Source organism: Epinephelus lanceolatus, chromosome 21 (assembly GCF_041903045.1).
Source record: "Epinephelus lanceolatus isolate andai-2023 chromosome 21, ASM4190304v1, whole genome shotgun sequence".
In the NCBI taxonomy this organism is placed as follows: Eukaryota; Metazoa; Chordata; class Actinopteri; order Perciformes; family Serranidae; genus Epinephelus; species Epinephelus lanceolatus.
The window spans coordinates 26,508,480-26,528,134 of NC_135754.1; the positions used below are offsets into that span (position 1 = coordinate 26,508,480).

The window sequence follows — 19,655 nt, forward strand, 5'->3', positions numbered from 1 at the left end:
GTCAATGCTATAAACAAATAGCTGTAGCTGCCGGGTGATGAACAACATTCAGGTGATTGCTGCAGAGCCTGTGTGTGGCCACATGGCATTTTTTAAGCATGGAACTACAAGGGGCTTGAGCTGGACTCGTGGGAGATGTACTGCCTCAGGCAGAGTATATGGTGCTGACCCAGGATAAACTGAGGAAGCCGAATGAGGCAATACAGAGTTCCTAAACATCCTTATTTAAATGTATTGCTTCCTTAATCCTGGATTAAAATAGCAGAGCAGAAATATGGAGCAATAAGGAGGTGTAGAGGGGATTATTTTAAAACCAAGGGCTAGATCTTTCTTTTGTCAGATGGAGCGTAGAAAAAAAGCTGTCTCTGTAGGGAGCAGAACAAAAAACTAAATATTCATGTTTTATTTTTTCTCACTAGTCTATGTTTGGTAAAAACAACATACTTGAACATTTAGAGAGCTTCTGCACTGCTACATATGACTTCAGACTGAGATATTTTAAGGGAGAGGTGATACGTTTTCCCTACCTAAAAACTGAATAACAGACAGTTTTCAGAGGTATTTAACTATTTATTTAGAGCTGCAGAGAGATTTTCCAACATTAAAGTTGTATGTATGTCAAAGAATAGAATCACTCTAACGGGCTGTGAAAAAGGAGGAAAAGGAGAGAGCCAGAGGGAAACAGTAGGAGAGGGGAACAAGTATTTGCTCTTTTTTTATATGTTCATCCTGTTGCCAATTTTAGGATAAAGTCCTTGACCAGGGATACCCTCAATCAGGGTTAAATATAAATCTACATCTTACTGCTGTGTTGTTTTATGAGCCTATAATCAAGAATAGTGTTACCCTGTTTTTCATGGGTCTGGTCCAAACCAAATACAAAGCGATGTTTCCAGGATAAACACCAATCTGAGGCTCCCACAGACCGCTAGACCTTGAGCTGGAACTGATACCCAATGTTTCCACCCAGAACATCCCTATCCCTCTGCTTGTCTACTACAAGATGTTAGGTATTAGACTCCAAAGTGAACTTTATAATAACTACACATCTGTCTTGATATGTTCTTAGATGCAACATAAATGTGAAGACTTTTTGTTTGCAGAACACATTAAAGGTTCAGTGTGTGGGGGCGATATATTGGCAGAAATGGAATATTATAGAAGTATGCTTTCTTTAGTGTAGAATCACCTAAAAATAGGAATCGTCCTGTTTTCGTTACCTTAGCATGAACCATTTACTTCTACATAGAGGGCAGGTCCTCGCCCACAGAGTCAACCATGTTGCACTATCATGTTTCTATAGTAGCCAAGAATGGACAAACCAAACACTGGCTCCAGATAGGGCCATTGGGTTTGTGTTTTTGTGCTTTCCCATCGGCCGCTGTAGCTCTCCAGCATGCTTGGCACAAAGGAGACCTTTTACTTGCTTGCAATCTGCAACCTTAACCGCTAGATGCCACTGAATCCTACACACTAGACCTTAAAGACAGACTTGAAAAACAAGATCCTATCATTAAGGTGACATAGTTGAAATCCAGCCAGCCCCTCCATAACAAACCAAACAGTGTCAGAATAACAATGACATTTACCTTGAAAGTGCTAACATCCCTCAAGTACACTTCTACAGATACTTGAAGCTCCAAAGCTTTGTGGCTTCTCATTTTGGGTGTTTCCCTTCCTGCCCTTGTCCATCCCTCTTAGATTCTGTTTTTGAATGTAATGTAGATAAAAATAGTCAAATGTACGAATTACTCAATGCTCATAATCTTGCAGCCTTGGTCTCTCTACTGCAGAGATGGGAGGAGGATAATGGAGAACAGATATCACACAAGGTGTGGCATAAAGCTATTCGCAGTGATATTGATCCTACGTGCGACAAGTGTAAACAGTCTTCAGCCACTTTATGTCACATGTTCTGGTCATGTCTGAAACTATTTCTTTATTGGGATTTAATATTTAAAACTTATTTCAACAATGTTTGGACGGCTGGTTGCCCCATCTATGTCCATGGCAATATTTGGAGTAACTCCTCTAGATGTTAACTTAAGTAGAGCCCAAACGGACAGTGTCTCTTTCTGCTCACTTCTGGCCAGAAGGCTCATCCTGTGTAAATGGAAGGACTCCTCACTTCCAACATATTGACACTGGATCAAGGATGTTATGTATCATTTACATATTAAAGAAAATCTGTTGTTTTCGTTCTTGTCTATTGGATTTCCTTTCACTGGTCTGGCTTTCTCTGTTTGTTCCTGGGTTGGTGGGTGGGTGGGGTTGTCTTTTTTGTCCTTGTTGGTTCTATGTTTGTTTGTTGATGCTCCGTGCATCTTTATTGAATTATTAATAAAAATATCTTGTTTTTACTAGTTTAAATCACCAGGTACGTTTGTTTTGGAGAGGAGCAGACCTCTGCAGATAATTCGGCTCCCAGAAACAACCTCCTGTATGTCTGGATCTTAAGTTATCAAAGAAAAGAGGTGAGCACACGTTAGCAGGTGCTTGGATAGCAGTCTTCTACATGCTGACCAGTGTTAGAGAAACACAGATTTGTAATTTGAAACTGCTTTCTTCAGTGTTGTTACAGGTTTAAATTACCTGGTTTGTTTGTTTTGGAGAGGAAAAGACCTCTGCTGATAACTCGGCTCCCAGTAAAAACCTCCTGAACAATGAAAACTGAAGGAATCTTAACTGAGGGTTCACACTTGACACATGGGAGAAGTTTCAGTTGGTTGGAATCTCCAATTCTCATCACTAGATACCACTAAATCCTACACACTGCTCCTTTAAGTGCAATATCTCTTTGACACACTTAGACAACAGACACTTTCTGCAGTGTTTTCTTTAGTTGATTGGAAATCAGCTACATTGTGTCAACATAAATAAAACTGTACTGTTTTGGCCATGCGCTGCCACTGAACCACTAGCTTCCCATTCAGAATGAGTCATATTGCCTTGGGGCATAAGCACAGCTGTTGAATCTGCCATAAACCTGACGGCCCAGCAGTTCAACAGCGTTATTTGCTTACCGCTCGATAGACAATAAATTACAAATGGAGTGCATGTGGAATAGTGTTTACATATGATCACAATCTGGACTCTTTTGAGCGACACTGTATTTAATAAGTGGCTGAATTCATGCAAACTTAATGAGGGCTTGACATCATGATGATGCATTTCGGATGGTTTTGGAGTTAGACGTCATTTGTAAAGCCGAACCAAATGCGGCCTCACTGGAGTGCACTCAAGCAGTGAATGATAGCACGTGTCCTGAGGCTGATGAAGGCCAAATAGCTGAAATAAAAATAAAATCTTGGATATTGCAGTAAGGAGTCAGCTATCTTAAAGATCTATTGACTCTTAATTGTCGAGATAGACGCCATGACTCACCCGGTGGAGGGAGTCATGATGCAGCCTCCACGATCCACGGTCACCCTGCAGCCACACCCCCTTTCTGGGGTGTCATGGTTCATTCCAAAGTTGTGTCCGAGCTCGTGGGCCAGAGTGACGGCAGCACCCAGGGGGTTGTCTGAATGGTCCTACAAAAAAAAAAAAAAAAAGATCAATCATGCAGAAACTAAGCCATTGCCTCTTACCAATATGTAATCTAAAACCTCTTTACTTTATGAGTCTGATTTATCAAACATATTTCTAGGCTAGACATGATGCTTCAAGCCACGTCTCATTATAAAATGTGTTCAGTTTACAGCTCAGTTGTAGCAAACAATAGCTAATTAAAAACAGACGTTTCTGATTACATACTCTGAGGAAAATAACAAATAATAAAAAAATTTAATGCTAGCCAAATTGTTGTTCCCCACAGGACCCACTGGAGAAACATTACTCAAAACGAGTGTAATTGCATATTGCCAAGATTAAACAAACAAGGCTGTTGGATCTGTGCTTATCAGAGCGTTTCCTCTGCTCGACGTTGTGGCACTGAAATGAGAAATGAATCGGCAGACTGCGGGCTGTCACCTTCAGCTTGCTCGGCAAACTTTGACAGAGCCAGATGTGCTGCTTCATCCTCGCAAATAAAGACGTGGACCCTCCTCCGAGCAAAACTAGCAAATAGGTTGGATGACAGAGGAAAAACTCTCAAAGGACAGCTTGAAAATCACACAGCCAGCAGAGAGAAAAAAAAACACAGACAGTGCTGGGGGATGCACTGTGAGGATGAAGCTACAGTGACACAGAGTGAAAGCTTTGTTGGCTGAGGTTTCCTGCAAGGTGTGTAAAACATGAACACATGAAAACGGCGGATAAATAATGTAGCGGCAGCAGCTATCAGCTCCTCATGGATACAGAGCTGTGCGTCAGAGCACCTTGCCTCTGGAGTCTTCCGTCACTGTGCATTATTCAGTAGCGCTGTGCAAGTCGAGCTCAGACTGATGAACTGCTCTGCTGGGGGCTTTTGAAAGGAACGGTCATCAGTTGTCAGCACTCGCCGCGATCCAACTGTGCAGCCTGGATTCACGCAACGGAAACCTTCTGATACTTTTTCCTGGAACGACCGAGACACCTTCACTGACTGGTTAGGTGAAGGTGAAGGGCTCAGACGGGCACTACATGCTGCTGTCTGTGTTGTGTTTCGCCACACCAATGAAATTAATGTAACGTTCAGGGCTGGTAAATGGATATTCCAGATGGTTTAAGATTTAACAGCCTAGAAAAATAACAATGAGACCCACTGGGTTAGTTGGCTAATGAGTTCAAAGGTACTTTGTAAACGAAGGGAGACAACTGAGACAACAGTGTCGTGATTTGCCCAGCAGAAGAGTCTGCGGTTGGAGACTAATCCTTTATGTCTGTGACCTGATGCATGCGTGTATGTAGACTTCTTCCATAATGACCCCACAAGTCCCCACTTTACCATCTGGGAGGACAAGAGTGAGGAACCATCTGGGGACTAGCTGTAAACCTCACCGCCAGCCAGCCAGACCACAAGACAAACAGCCACTCAGGGACATAGAGCATAAAATAATAGCATGACTTGCGCTAATACAACATGACTTGAGCACATAGTCTAGGGTTGCAGTTCTGTAATGGGTGATCATTTATGACGTGCCCCTACGTTTTCATTCTGGCGGGGATCTGCGGTACCCTTGAATTCACTCATTTGTTGCACCTCATTAAGAAGCGCAGGTTTCCACTTGTGTAATCGATACACACTCTGATTTATCAGCACTAAGTGAAGGGTACTATGCATACCAACTTGGCCTTCCTGGAAAAAGACTCAATGATGTATGCGCCCTAAAGTTAATAGAAGTTAATATCAACTCCGGAATCCTTAGCTCAACCCTTACACAAGAGACTTAGGGGAGAAATATGAGAGTATTATGTCAGACAGGAGGGAGGTGGAGGGAAATGATAAAGTAAGTCTGGTCTCCTTTCTGGAAGTCACAGACACATCAAATATTTCTTTTGTACTGTTTTTGCTTTGGGATGGATTAAAGGCATTTCAACATGCATACATCCTGCAGCACATTTACGCACCATGACGATTCCTCCCGACTGCTCTGCTGTGCACATGCTCATGATGGGTGCCATACCAATGGTGGTGCCCTGGAAGTAGACCCCACTAAGGGGGAGAAAACAGAGGTCAGTGGTGCTGTAGAGCAATGTTGATATCGTTGAATGATATCGACAAAAAGTTGCAACGCAGATAGTGGATGCTAGTGTAAGTTTAGCATTTCAAAGCTTTTTAAGACTTTCCAACAAAGGCTGGAAACACTTAATTGATAACTGACTAGACCTGCACATCAAATCACTTGATGTGGTCTCAGCTAAACTAAGCTTAGTTTAACACGCTAGCGTAGTGGTGAACTGACTGGAAACCCATCGGCTATTAGCCTGACAATAATTTAGCTTTATCTTCGGGTGGCAATGGCCAATATTTCAGCTGTTGCGGTATATTCATTCATTATTTTTTTGTAACCGCTTATCCTGTTAGGGGTCGCGGGGGGGCAGAAGCCTATCCCAGCTGACATTGGGTGAGAGGCAGGGTACACCAGACGATCACAGGGCTGATACATAGAGACAGACAACCATTCACGCTCACATTCACACCTACGGACAATTTAGAGTCACCAATTAACCTGCATGTCTTTGGACTGTGGGAGGAAGCTGGAGTACCCAGAGAAAACCCACGCTGACACAGGCAGAACTTGCAAACTCTGCACAGATGGGCTCCCTCGCACCGGGTTCAAACCAGGAACCCTCTTACTGTGAGGCAGTAGTGCTAACCACTGCAACCCTGTGCTGCCGTGTTGCTGTAAAGCCAGCACATATCTGGATAAGGGATATCTGGGCCAAGGCTTTCTCTTCTGCCCATCAGCTATTGGTCGGCTGACAGTTTAGCCTCTAGGTAATTTCTATAAACAGATGCTGTATCTGCCTATGAATGCAGATACATTTTTCAAACATATCAAAAGCTGAATTGTCTTAAGACAACAGCCTATGGGTTCCAAGACTGTATTTCTGCCAGTGCGTTTCGCCTCTTTACTCTCCACACGTACTTGTGGCAAACCAAAGCCCACTCAAATGTGATTGCTTAGTAATAAATGGACTACAAATGGAAACCAGAACACTTCTGATACCAAGATCTTGTCCTGTCGTCTACAGTTTCTGAACTTCTATGCAGATATCTGTTCATAGAGATTACTGACAGATGAAAACTCCTGCCCCATCTTCTTGTTAAACTCTGTTCCACTAGCATCTGTACATGAATGGGTTTAGCCTTTCTGTATAAGTAAATCCAATTATCTGATCTATCTTTTTTCTGTCTACATTTGTACTGCATTATAAACTTTACAAACTTTGTGATTTTAACCACAATAAAAAACAAAATTTGAGAACGATGTGTATATTTTTTGGCAGTTTGTCAGCATCTCATAAGGCTTTCACGGCACAGACTGATACAGACAGGGTTTTGCAAATGTTTTATGAGGTAAGAAGTCAGATTTGTTTTGGTGACACAAAACTGTGTCTGTTGGTAATAAAAAATCCACACTGCAGAGTGCCTTTGAGGGTGGGTCAAAAGAACAACAACTCATACTGCAAAACATCACATTCAGTTTTGCTCAAAGTAAATAAAACTCAAAGTCTAATTGAAAGCTACTATTTACTGTTCTCTTATTTTGTGCTCTCAGTAATTATGGAATAAAATCCTGACATTCAAAACAGCTGTTATGTGTACACTGTAATAGCAGATCTACCTGATAAGCTGTGCGTTGTCATGAGGCTTCTGAGGCAGCAGCTTCACCTTCCTCCAGTCTAGGAACTCATGCAAGGTGGTGAAGGGGTCCTGGGTGATGGGACACTTGTCTACATCACTCCACACCTCCAGGCCCACCAGGGCCACACGGATATTCAGAGCCCTGTAGAACTGAAGATTGAGGAAAAATCAGGACAGAGATGTGTTTTCGGGTCAAGGGCTTACGAGCCATCTCCCCTAACATTTCTTTTACTCACTTCACTTTACATTACTGATTAAAAACACCAGTGCTATACAATTGTCACTTAAAAATGACGAAGGGCTCCGAACAAATCCCTAAACATTAATCAATGTATGACTTTCCACATGAATAAATCATATTTCGCTCCTGTTTTATTAAACCGCCACCCACGGCACGTTTTATTAAAGCGGCCTCTTCACAACACTTCTCAGCCGAGTTATGGAATTGATCATCCATTCATAATCCAATCAGCCTCTGCTCGCAGGTCGGCTAATTCTCAGCAGGCTTGATGTGACCTCTAATAAATCACACTGCCTGAACCACATCCCCTCTGTTGATTTGATTGTTACCTTGTCCACGTAATTGGCGATCTCAGCCAGCCGCTGCTTGACCTTCTCCATGTCCTTGCCTTGCTTCTGAAACTGAACAACACAAGCAGGCAGAATAAAGCAAGGAGAAAAAGAGGTGATCCGCCCTCTTGAATGTTTATCATCATCAAAGACATTATTTGGGGATATATCAACACTGCGTCAGCTCCAGAAATGTTTTCGCAGGGTGTCATGTTAATTCCACTGGCGCTCCCACTGCAGTTGCTATCATCAAAGAGCTCCTCAGTGGAGCTTCGGCTAAAGAGATAACCTCAACCACCTTGTCTTATATATCCAGCATTTATTCACTCTAAAGCATGTGACATTGACCTGTGTGTCTCATGTCAGCAATACACACTTTCTTCTCTTTGCCCTCTTTAAGATCTTAAGTCTGAGATTTGCGAGCGCACATAATGGAGCAGCCTAATTTGTGAGTCAAGTGGTATTGCAGCTGTGGCCGGACAGTGAAACAGATGAGCAAGTCACATCAGAGGCGACAACGAGGGAGTGTTGGAGCCATCTTATCTGTGTCTCAAGAGGACAGAGGGGCAGCTCGGCATGCGACCTCTGAGCCTCTTTCCTGTGGGATTCAGCAGCAAAAGGTGAATAGGTCGAGACGGTGCGACATCTGCTTACCTCTCTGTTGTCAGCCACGATGATCAGCTCCACGTACTTGGTCGTAGACTGAGCGTGGCGCTTATGCTGCGAGGGGTGAGTGAAAGGGAATAGGTGGTGACGAGGGGAGAGAGAGCGGTAAATGGGAGAGGGAACAGAGGGTGGTGATGACAAAGTGATAGAGATGATGAGATATAAGAGAGAAGAGGTAGGGAGAGAAGATGAAAAAGGAGAAGGACATTAGGAGGACACACTTAACCGCAGCTTTCTGGAGAGGGCAGCCTAAATTTAGCAGGTGGCCACTCAATATGGCTTTTCACCTGAACTACTCTCTAAAAGGCTGCAGGAAGGAGAATCAGCACAAAGCAATCAGCTACACTTCACGTTTGACCCGATAAGAGCTGCTAAGGTCACACGTATACCGACCACACTCCTATAGGAACTGGCTTATTAACTAATAAATCACTATTTTTGGACAATGCTGCCTGCGCCGTCGGTGGTGCACTGTATAAAACACTACTACCCCTGCTTTTCTTTCCAAAATTCAAAGAGCATGAGAAACGCTTAGCATTGATTTATGTGACAACTTCACAGTGACTCTACCAGCACACACAGACAGTGGAGTATGGGCCAGTGAGCATATGTCCAAGTAGAAGCAAGCAGGAGCACACTCAAAGTTATTTTCATATCTGATTTGTTTTATATTTATCTCTTTTGGTGCGGTCAAAGATTGTCACGGACTTAGAAACCTAGAAAATGTGTATCACATGTCGAATACAATAATATTAATAATGCTAGGAGGCTGTACTTTGAGCTAAACACTCTCCCCGTGTCAGTGTGGGTTTTCTCTGGGTACTCCGGCTTCCTCCCACAATCCAAAGACATGCAGGTTAATTGGTGGCCTGTAGGTCTGAATGGCTGTCTGTCTGTATGTGTTCAAAATGATTGAAAAAAGTAAATAAATACTGAAAAAACTGTTGAAAAATTAGAAACAAATGAGAAATGTATAGGGGAAAACGTAGAAGAGATAGTATGGAGATGACACTGTTTTGGGGCTCTTCCAAACCAACACAAATACAACCCCTGGCCACAGAGCAGATGCTGCTCTCATGCTGTGTGTGGGCAGCAACTCACTTTCACCGCACAATGAGCTTGGGTCTGTCTCACCTGCACAAGCTTAGTCTTTCCACTAACACACACACACACACACACACAAAGATCCTATACTATCCTGCTGGCGAAGTGTTCTGCCTCCACACTATGGCCCACTTTCAACCTGAGCCTCTTTATCCGTGCTGGCCTGGCTGCCTGGATCCTCTCTGCTCTTATCTGCCTCCTCCATAGATAAGCCAGGATGGGCAAGGGTGCTCTAAATGCACCCTATGGTGATTACAAGTCTCTGGGAGGCCACTGGAGAGGAGACACACACATGAACACTGTAGTCAATCTACTCAGTGATGAGCAGCCCTGTTCTTGAATATAATCTGATGAATAACAGGTATAGATACCTGCTTTTTTTTTCTCTTTCGGTCATGAAACTGTAACAGGAAAATGGAAAACATTGGTATCCGTATTCCAATTCAGTAGATGTGCATAAAAGAAATCGACTATTAACACATCTTCAAATATTTTTCAACAGCCTCCTAAACATTTGAAAGCTTCACCTTCACATAAATGGCATAAAAGAACAAAACATTCTCCCACTTCGTCCCTCAGTTCTTGTTTTACGCACCACTTCTGCTGCGATATTAGAGAATTAAGGTGAAGAAAGAGGCCAGTCTTCTTTTAAAATTTATATGGCGAAGAGAATTTAAGAACAAAGGCCAGCTTACCAGCCTGAGAGCTTTCAAGCACAGTCTTCATTAAGCAAATGGAGCTGGCTCAGGTGGGGATGAAGATCAAAACTGTATAATTGAGCTTGGTGATTAGATTCTCTTCACCATCCACAGTTTGGGCTGGAATCCATTTGTTCTTTAAATCCATATGTATTACAGTACACTACAGAAATAAGTCTGTTTCAGCCACGGAAGACAAGACACTCTGAAAATGCCATCACATGCTGTGTTCAGGTTTGAAATCTTGGACAGTAACACCGATTTGCAGGAACTCATGTTGTTGACGTGCAGTTCCTGTCAGCTAGCCATCATATCTCTCTCCCCTTCTCCACCCCATCTGACTCTCATCATCCTGGGGCACTCTGCCAACACGCCTCTTTATCTTTAGACCCTCAAGCAGGGCACATCGTAGCTTATCAAAGCAGCAGCAGTACACCTCGGCGCCCTCGTGTAACAGGCTGAGGTGAGCTTGATTGTATGCCACCCAGTGCAGCAAACTAAACTTTATATTCTCACTTTTCCGTGGACATCTCAACAAGACCTCCCCTGTGGTTGCGAATGACATTTTTTGGAAATATCTTTTCCTATATTATCTGTTTTCATGTTTTTAATCACCTGTGGGATTACCGCGTTTGACCACCTCCCTTATAAACCTCATCTGTTTTCACTTAGAGATGTTTTCCCTTCTAACTCTGGCATCTCCTGCTGTAATATAGGAGCGGTTGGGACGTAGTACGTGAAATGAAATAGGACATTGTGATCAGATAAAACATATTAAAGCACAGTGGAAAAATCTCTCATGAAAAAAAGACTTTAATCATATTTTTCACACCGGTATAAATTATCAATACGAGCCCTCTGTTGTTATCTTATTCTCCCCTTGTGAAACTTCTGCACTGTGCTGCTGTCAGGATTTCTTCACTGGCGCTGAATCTCCGCCGCCCTCTTAACACTGAAGACAATGCTTGCCATTGGAGCCAGTACTATAATCATCAACAGGAATCAAAAACTTGAGTAAAACACCAGAAAAACAGCATAAATAAAAACTAACAATGTGAAAGGGCACAGCACAGCCATATGTTTGGCCTGCTTCCTGAAAACACACTTAATCTCAATATAACCTTAATGAAATGATTAAAGGGTTTTTGTTTTTTTGAGGTTTTTACATCATTCTTCAGCTTCCCAGTGGTGTTCAAATTTTGGTCGAAGTGCACATGTTTCTGTGTCAAAATGTTATATTCCGGGCCCTTCTACAAATGTTTTCCCACGCGACGTGTTTCTGCATGATGATGTTGCTACATGCAAACCCACCCAATGTGCCTCTCTGTAACTGAGCCAAGACTTCTTTCACAACTGTGATCCTCTAAATCAGCTATATTCCTCTAACTCTCAAACCAGGGAGCTAAGCAATGTAATGAAGCTTAGCAGGAACTCAGTCAGGAAGACTTTCTTTCTTTATGTTTCTTCCAATCAGCTGATTTAAGGTGTTCACTCTTGTTGTAGTTAAACAAATCTTGCCATGATCCCCCTCGGCCAATCACGTTTTGTACACATGTAAATATTCTTTAACTCTGAATGAGTCTCTTCTGATTGAACTGATGTGGACGCCACATTATTTCAGATTTGACAGTCACACAAAAACACAAACAATCTTACCAATCAATGCAGCAATTGGGTTCTTCCCCGAGGTTAAATTACTGTTTTGTCAGAGGAGTCTGGTGGCTTTGAAGAGAGCAATATAACAGCATCAGTTCCCGTTGAAAAGGGCTGTGTAATGGCAAGGTAAAGCAGTGAAAACGTTACACTTACTATGGATAAGTACCTCATACAACCCCACTTCATAAAATCCAAATTAACCCTTTTCGTTAATATTTTTATAAGCACTCGCTGCTCTAACCTACATCACTGCTTTCTGCTAATGACTGAGTGGGTGAAAAACCTGGGAACAGATGGACCAGGCATCTCAAAACTTGCTACAATACAAATTAGTTTTAAGAAAATGGAAAGCATCCCCATGTTTATGCTGCATCACAATTATGGTATGTGTGCTTACCCTTTTTGTGGGTCCTTGAACATCTGTTTCATCTTTAACAGCACCTATCTCTGTGTCTCTTTGTATTGACCTGATAAATCAGCCATGTTCGTCCACTCCTGCCATCCTTCACCAGTCAGATAGAGATCACTGGAGTCTGTGTTTTCCACTTATCAGCGCTTATCATCTTTAAAGCCCTGTTCACTCTGAAGATAGAGACTCCTTGTGACCATGGCCCTTATGATTTATCCTGCTGCTCAGTGGGGTAGTAAGGATGCTGAGTGTAGGGTGGGGAATAGGGTTGAGGTTTCTAAAAAGCAATCTGTTTAATTCTGGATGGACGGATCCTGCTGAAGGCATGATGTACAAGCCTGCACTCTGATCTTGCTTTCAGAGCAAATGAACAGCCAATGTACTTTCCACAGGCGTTTATCAACCCCGGCTCTTCATACACTCCAGATCACTAATGGACACCGTCAGATCAGATGGAAGGACTGAGTGAATAATTCAACAAGTAGTAGCTTCTGAAATATATAACAGGCCACTTACCAATATCTACATTGCAAATGATCTTTTCAAAGAGGGTTTAAGGTGAGCAATCTTTTATATTCTGCGCAGTCAGAATCCAAAGACAGGTTACAACAAGAGGCATCGTTTTTCCTGCCGGCTGACTAATACCATATTTTCTGTCTGTGCAGCCTTTCAAGGCAGTGTGATTAAAACACCAACTCAAACATTTAAATGGCAAACACAAAGAAAAGCAGACTCAAAAGGCTCAATTTGTTTTAAATGCGGGAAGTCTGGGGAAGCTTGAGGTGCTCTGGAGTCTAAAAAACTGGTTCTTCAGCACTCACATGCTGAGCAAGGCGAGGTGCTTTAATGTTCCCCTTGTACTGATAATCACCTATATGGCAGTATGTGGCCACACAATGACAAAAAAGTTGTTCTGTGGGTATTCCTAATGGTATTTTAGAGTTTGTCATTTCCTGAAAAGCAATTTAAAAAATGTAGATTTTGGATCATGCGTCCAGTTAAATGCTTTCTGCTTCGGATCTCAGCTCAAACATGTATTGCCTCACTCCAAAAAATACTTGATTGCAGCTATGTTCTTCCTTCATTTCACCTTGATGTGATTTGTCGGTAAAATCCACAGGCATAGGCGATGATGGCAACAAGAAGAGCTCAACAACAGAGCAGGCTGTCCTCAGGGCATTTCTCCATGCTGAGCTAGCAGCTACAGTCAATCAGAAATTTGGCTGGGGGGGCAATCAATATCCATGACAAGTACCTCCATAGTTTCCTGTTTTTACAGGAATACATAAATATATGGAATCAAATAACACTCTCTGCCAGCTGTTTCATGGGATCGTTAAAAGCACTGACCTCGAAGAGGCTTTAAAATGCAGTATACGCAAGTACAAGCACATACATACAAGACATGCATCCATTTTGTTGTCTTATTCTTCGCAGCAAACCAGCTAGAGGTGCATAAACCAATAACTGGACTGGAGTGTTGAACAAAAGATCGTATTCTGTAACTGAAGCATACACAGTCGGCGCATTTGCTATGCGCACAGTCCACATGGTTGCAAATGCTGGCCTGTGCAGGGATCAACATAAGGGTCTGAATGGTTCCTCATGGACATGGACAGATGGTGGCATTACGAAATACATCACAAGAACCAAAGCGGACCCTCGCAGATACGCAAATGTGCAGAGTGAGGTGCCGACCATGAGCTGCAACTTTCCTAGTTCAAGTCCACCCCACAAACTTTGTTGCATGTCATTCCCCATCTCTCCCACCACTCGTTTTCTACCATCTCTCTACTCTCAACTTAGTAATGAAAGCATAAACACCCCAAAAAATTAGCACAGCGTTAGTTCAGGCAGGACACGATGTCAAGCACACATTCCGGCTACATCAGCTGATCTCAAACAGCCGATCAAGTGACTGATCACATAATTCCTTTCTATGCAACCAATTGGAGAATCTCATTCAGGACACCCTATTTAAACTGCTCTGGCCTGCCTACTGTTGCTGCTTCCTCTGCAAGCCGCTTTGCAACCCGCCTCCACCCCAGCTCCTCCTTTTCATGTTGTGTCTGACTTATTGATGTCATTTCTGTTTGTCACTGATGATGCTCTGTACTGTTCCCTGGGGGTCTTTGCTGCTGCTCTCCCTGCCTTAGGCTTTCCATGTAGGCGCATGGAAGGGCAGGGAGGTTTGCTCTCTCCGCCTCAGGCTTTCCTCGTATGCACGTGGAAGGGCAGAGAGGTGTGCTCTCTCTGCCTTAAGACTTTTCACGTAGCGTAGGCCCGAGGAAAGGCAGACAAGCTCTAGCACAGAGCTATACTGCCAAATATAATACTGCAAATGGAAATAAAGTTTTCTTTGACTAAAATGGTCCTGACTGAAATATTTTAAAAACGAAAGACAGAAAAGGAGTAAGAAATCTTTAAGACAGATACTTTCTTTCAGATCTCCCAGACAGTTTACTTGTAGCTGGAGATAAAATGCAGACAGTTAAATGAGCCTTACCCTTGTGCTGAAAGCCCTGAAAGGACTGCCGTCTGCATGTTCAATGGGATAGGATATGTTGAAATCATGGCCACAGGTGCCAGGAGCAAAATTGAGGTGTTCAGCTGTGTAGATCCAGTGAGTCCCATCGGAGTGATCAGCAGATGGTTCCAGTACATAGGATTTGCCTTTAAGAGTTATGAAGCCCCTGTGGGGAGAATATTTCTCAGAGGTTAGACAAGGTGCCTCGTCATATTCTATTCATTTTTCCAGAATTCAAATACTGGAACTGCACTGAAACACATCAGATATGCATAAAGAAACGAGAATGTTAATATTGATTTGGCTCAAATAAAAAAGATCCTGACTTTTGTGTGACTTTCTAAGATTACCAGAAAAGATGATACACTGTTGTGATGAGTGCACCGAGGAGAAGTATCTCTAAGTTTTTCCATTGTTCCCTCTTTCTTAACTTTTCTCATGTTTGAACAGTGGCCTCTGTGATTTAAAGTGACATCTTCATGCAGCGAGTCTGGATAAACTGAGAGATTCTCACAAACCTTGCACAATATTCACAACCACATGAACTCATACTCAACCCCCCCGAGCACAAAGCCTAAGCACTGCCAATCCAAACCAAGAACCATTTGTCTTAGGTGAGCCAGGCAATGTTTAGCTCTCTGTTGAAAAAGTTCTGTGCATCTGTCATTGTGCAGAGAGGTTGCAGAAAAACTGAAATGAATAAATAAATAAATAAGAATTACAACTAAGGGCAACAGTAGGGACTTCACAATCAGGCCAATCACTCTGCAGAGGGTGTAAACGTTTGGCTGGTTTGTAAAAACATTCCTGATGGTGTCCAATGATATTACTGCAATCATTCCCGTTTGACATCTGCAAACAGTGTTTCCAACATTGAAATTCCTCAGTTGTCTAAAACCCTACAATACATCAAGTTTACTGCTTTTCAACAGTATATACAGGATGTCATCTCAATGTATTAATGTAGCAAAATTCACTACTTGCTGAGGTCTGTTGACGTGCCTTTCCTTGAAGTAATACACTTGAAACTCATGACTTGGCCTCAAGTCAGACTGAAAGGATAACTCCTTTTTATTACATCCTGGGTCTGATCTTCATAATTTTAATGACCACTTTAATGGTTTTGATGACATTGTGCTCACCAAAATAATCAATCAGGTTGTAAACAAGCCAACAGCTTAGCCACATTACCTACACCATTTTATTCGGTGGTAAGCCGATAGTGAACACCCAAGATGTCAGTAATAATCACATCTTATCAGTGTTGGAAAAGTCGACATTTGTCTTGTCTCGGGACAAGTCTTAAGACTACTTTTTGAGGGTTTCAGACACTTCTCGGACTCAACCACACTTTTACTCAGTCTTGTCTCGGTCTCAGACAAAGAGGACTCAAGATCTTATTTCAAGAGCAGTCAAGGCCACAAATACACAGATATCACTAAACTGCCTGTCCAAAAAAGGAGTATTGAGTACAGACCTTTTTTTTGTGTGTATGCAGGTTTTTAAACGCGGGAACACCTGCTTAAAATAGCCGATAGACTTCATTCCATTGCTAGAGGACTAGAGCCATGTGCACAGTTCTGCAGTAGACAAGTATGCCATTTTGTGTGTCACATTCAATGTCACATCCCGGCTGAAAAACAGGTAAGTAAACAGTAAAGCAGCATGGTGGTAACAATGTCATGGCAGTTACTTCTTTTATATATCTTTTCATTCAGTCTCTCTCTTTCAAACTTGGTGCCGTCTAAATTTGAGCTGATATTCGAGTGCTGCTTGGGTGGAGACAGACGGTATTGATCCTGGGTTTTAGGTTATGTTTTGTTATCTTGTGGATTTTGTTTTAAAGTTTTGTTGAAGACAGAGTGTTGTATTTCCATCACTGCCGATGGAGGCCAATTGGCCCCAGAGCCGATAAAAACCTGTGACTACTGCAGAGTCATTGGTCCCATGAGTGAATGGCAATTGTAACATTTTCCATTAAATACAATAGCAAGAAGTTATTGAGTGCTGGTGTTTTTTTTTTTTTTGGTTTTTTTTGTGCAGTGGGAAAGGAGCTTTAGTGTTTGCATTAGTTCGCTCATTAAAAACAAAGGAATGATTATTCTATCAAGACATTTCTCGTAGTATACTTCTACATACACACATACATTATAAATGGCATTTAAAAAGGTGACTGAAGAGGAATCTTTTTTTTCCTGTGGGCGTTTTCAGAGGAATGTAGATCTTTTCAATCAATTTCAGAAGTGCCTATGATACATATTCTACATTATATAGTAAGTGTGCCGTGCAGTGTGAGACTTGCTCTCGTCTTGGTCCCAATATATTGTGGTCTTGGTCATACCTTGGTCTCCCTTTAGGTGTTCTTGCGTACAACACTACTTCTTATACAGGAAAAACTCTGTACACAGTGCAGCTATGGCAAGTATTTGCTTTGTAAAGTGAAAAAAAGTGTCTGACACACTTACTTAATACCAGCACAGGTACTGAGGCTGACGTCCGAGTTGACATGGCCCTCCACCTCACCGTGGTAGTAGCAGTTTGCCTGAGGGAACACGGACAAAAAGACATCAGTATTTGAAATTCAAGACGGGAGGAATGGGACCGGTGTGACACTAAACATGTCTTTAGGTTTAAGCACAGTTCAGCAACAGCCGTCCCAGCGGATCACTGTGAAATATGAGCAAATTAACTCTGGGGGAATAGCCTTTTGCAGAGTTAGCAGCAGCCATTCACACTCATCACCACAGGCTGATGATGGCTGAAATCTGTGCAGAGTTTCCCATTTCCCAGCACAATCTTTGCGTGCTGCTGCGTTCCCAGGTACCCGCTTTCACGGACCACCTGTCAAGCTGCAGCAGGGAGTAAAGAAAGTGAATTAAGCCCATGTTTATTGAACCAGGCCTGGCAGGGAGAGGGCGTAGAGGAAGCGTCTGGTTTAGAGTGAAAACAGCCCCTCTGCTACAGTTAGACGGCCTTGCTCAGGTGAGGTCTGACCAACGGCTCCTTCTGCCACCCTGCTCTGGAAAACAAGGAAATGTGAGTTTTCCCCCTCTTTGCCTGCCTCTAAATATAGAGTACAGGCAGTAAATTTCAATGTCCGACCTCCGTCTAGGTGGCTAAACTTGAGAGGCTGCTGATTTTGCATGTTCAATATGTGAATGAGTTTCTGGTTATAAAGGGGATCCTTGCTTAATCTTGCATCACAGAACTTCTTCACAGTGACTCTGTAATAAAACCAAGTTAATAATCAATAATGTTTTCTCATCATTTTCTCAAATCTGGATCCAATTGTTGAATCCCTTAAGGGATAGTTCCCCCAAAAATTTAAAAACACAAATCTTTTCCTCTTTTCTGTGGTGCTCTTTATCAGACTATATTGTTTGTGAGTTGCAGAGTGTTGGGGAAATCAGCCGTAGAGATGTCTGCCTTCTCTCAAATATAATGGAACTAGATGGCACTTGGCTTGTGGTGCTCAAAGCGCCAATAAAATAATTGAAAAACTCAACAGCAATGTATTCCAGGAATAGGAATCATGACCTGGTTACTCAAGATAATCCACAGACCTTGTTGTGAGCAGTTTTATGTAGGAACTATTTTCTTTCTACTGAACTACACCTGCCAACCTTATCACCACGCAGAAGGAAGTGTGCATCTACTCACAAATGAGAGGCTGTGCTCATGAGAGTGCGAGATGTAAACATTTATGGCACCCTTATCAGCTGAGCTGTAACGTTAGCTAGCTCAAAGAAACTCTTGAAATCTTCTTTCCTTCAGGGTTTGATTGTGAAAGACCCCCCCAGTGACACAGTTGGTGGGTGTAGTTTGGTTGACAAAATGAAAATAGTTCCTGCATTAAACTGCTCACAACAAGGTCTGTGGATTATCTTGAGTAACTGGGTCATGATTTTTGGAAAGAGGCATTGAAGCTGAGTTTTTCAGCTGTATATTTCTTTTTAGCACTTTTAGCACCACAAGCTGAGTGCCATCTAGTTCCATTATAGGAACAAGGCAGAAATCTCAACAGCTTTTATCTCCAACACAAAAACAATCTAGACTGATGAATAGTACTACAAGTAAAAGGGAAAGGAGGAATGATGATTTTGGGGTATACTGTCCCTTCAAAAGCCCTAACACCAATGTCTGGCCTTCCATTAGCATCTGTCACCCAGGTTTTTGCAGTGTGCCCCACACCCTTGGCCCTTGTCGGCCCTTTTTTGGCCTTTGTCACTTTGTTTTCCAGTTGATCAGCATGAATTGGAGCCCTTGGAGCCAATCAGTGAAAGACATTACTGACTGGCAGTTCAGCTCAAACCACAAGAGGCTAAGAGTCAAGAGGACATGAGATTGCAGCAAACTTGTTATATCAGATCATTTTTTTATCCAACTCTTTAGCAGAAATGGTTTGTAATATTTTGTTATTGTTCGCTAGCACACGGCACACATCCTTTATTCTTTCAACACTGTATTGTGTTGTTAATGTGCTAACTGGCTAACTAGCATCTTGAATCTATCTACGTCAGTCTTGCGGTTCCCACATTTTGAATGACAAATACAGACGACCGCTGCCTGCTGGTGTATAGGGTTATTCCCTCGCATGCAGGCGCAGAACATACGTGCTAGTTGGCCATTAGCTGTAGTCTTTGCGGTGTATTCAGGTGCAACTTTTTGGCTGACACACAGGCAATGTGAGGTGACACAACAGTCGGCCTTTGTTGGCACTAGCTCTTGGATGACGGCTTGGTGTGTCTGGGCCTTGAGAAATCCCTCATCAGATTATCCCCCCGGTACTGAAAA

General features: G+C 42.5%; 1 protein-coding gene across 1 annotated transcript in view; it reads right to left on the reverse strand.

Moving 5' to 3' along the window:
* Positions 1-19,655, reverse strand: part of adam12a (ADAM metallopeptidase domain 12a) — a 124,506-nt gene that overhangs the window by 35,077 nt on the left and 69,774 nt on the right. Inside the window, exons 5-11 of the mRNA XM_033610620.2 lie at positions 17,327-17,403; positions 14,841-15,027; positions 8,456-8,521; positions 7,802-7,873; positions 7,212-7,381; positions 5,491-5,575; positions 3,385-3,533 (exon numbers count right to left, since the gene is read on the reverse strand). Of these exons, the coding sequence (XP_033466511.2) occupies positions 3,385-3,533; positions 5,491-5,575; positions 7,212-7,381; positions 7,802-7,873; positions 8,456-8,521; positions 14,841-15,027; positions 17,327-17,403 (806 nt within the window). The remainder of the gene's footprint in view (positions 1-3,384; positions 3,534-5,490; positions 5,576-7,211; positions 7,382-7,801; positions 7,874-8,455; positions 8,522-14,840; positions 15,028-17,326; positions 17,404-19,655) is intronic.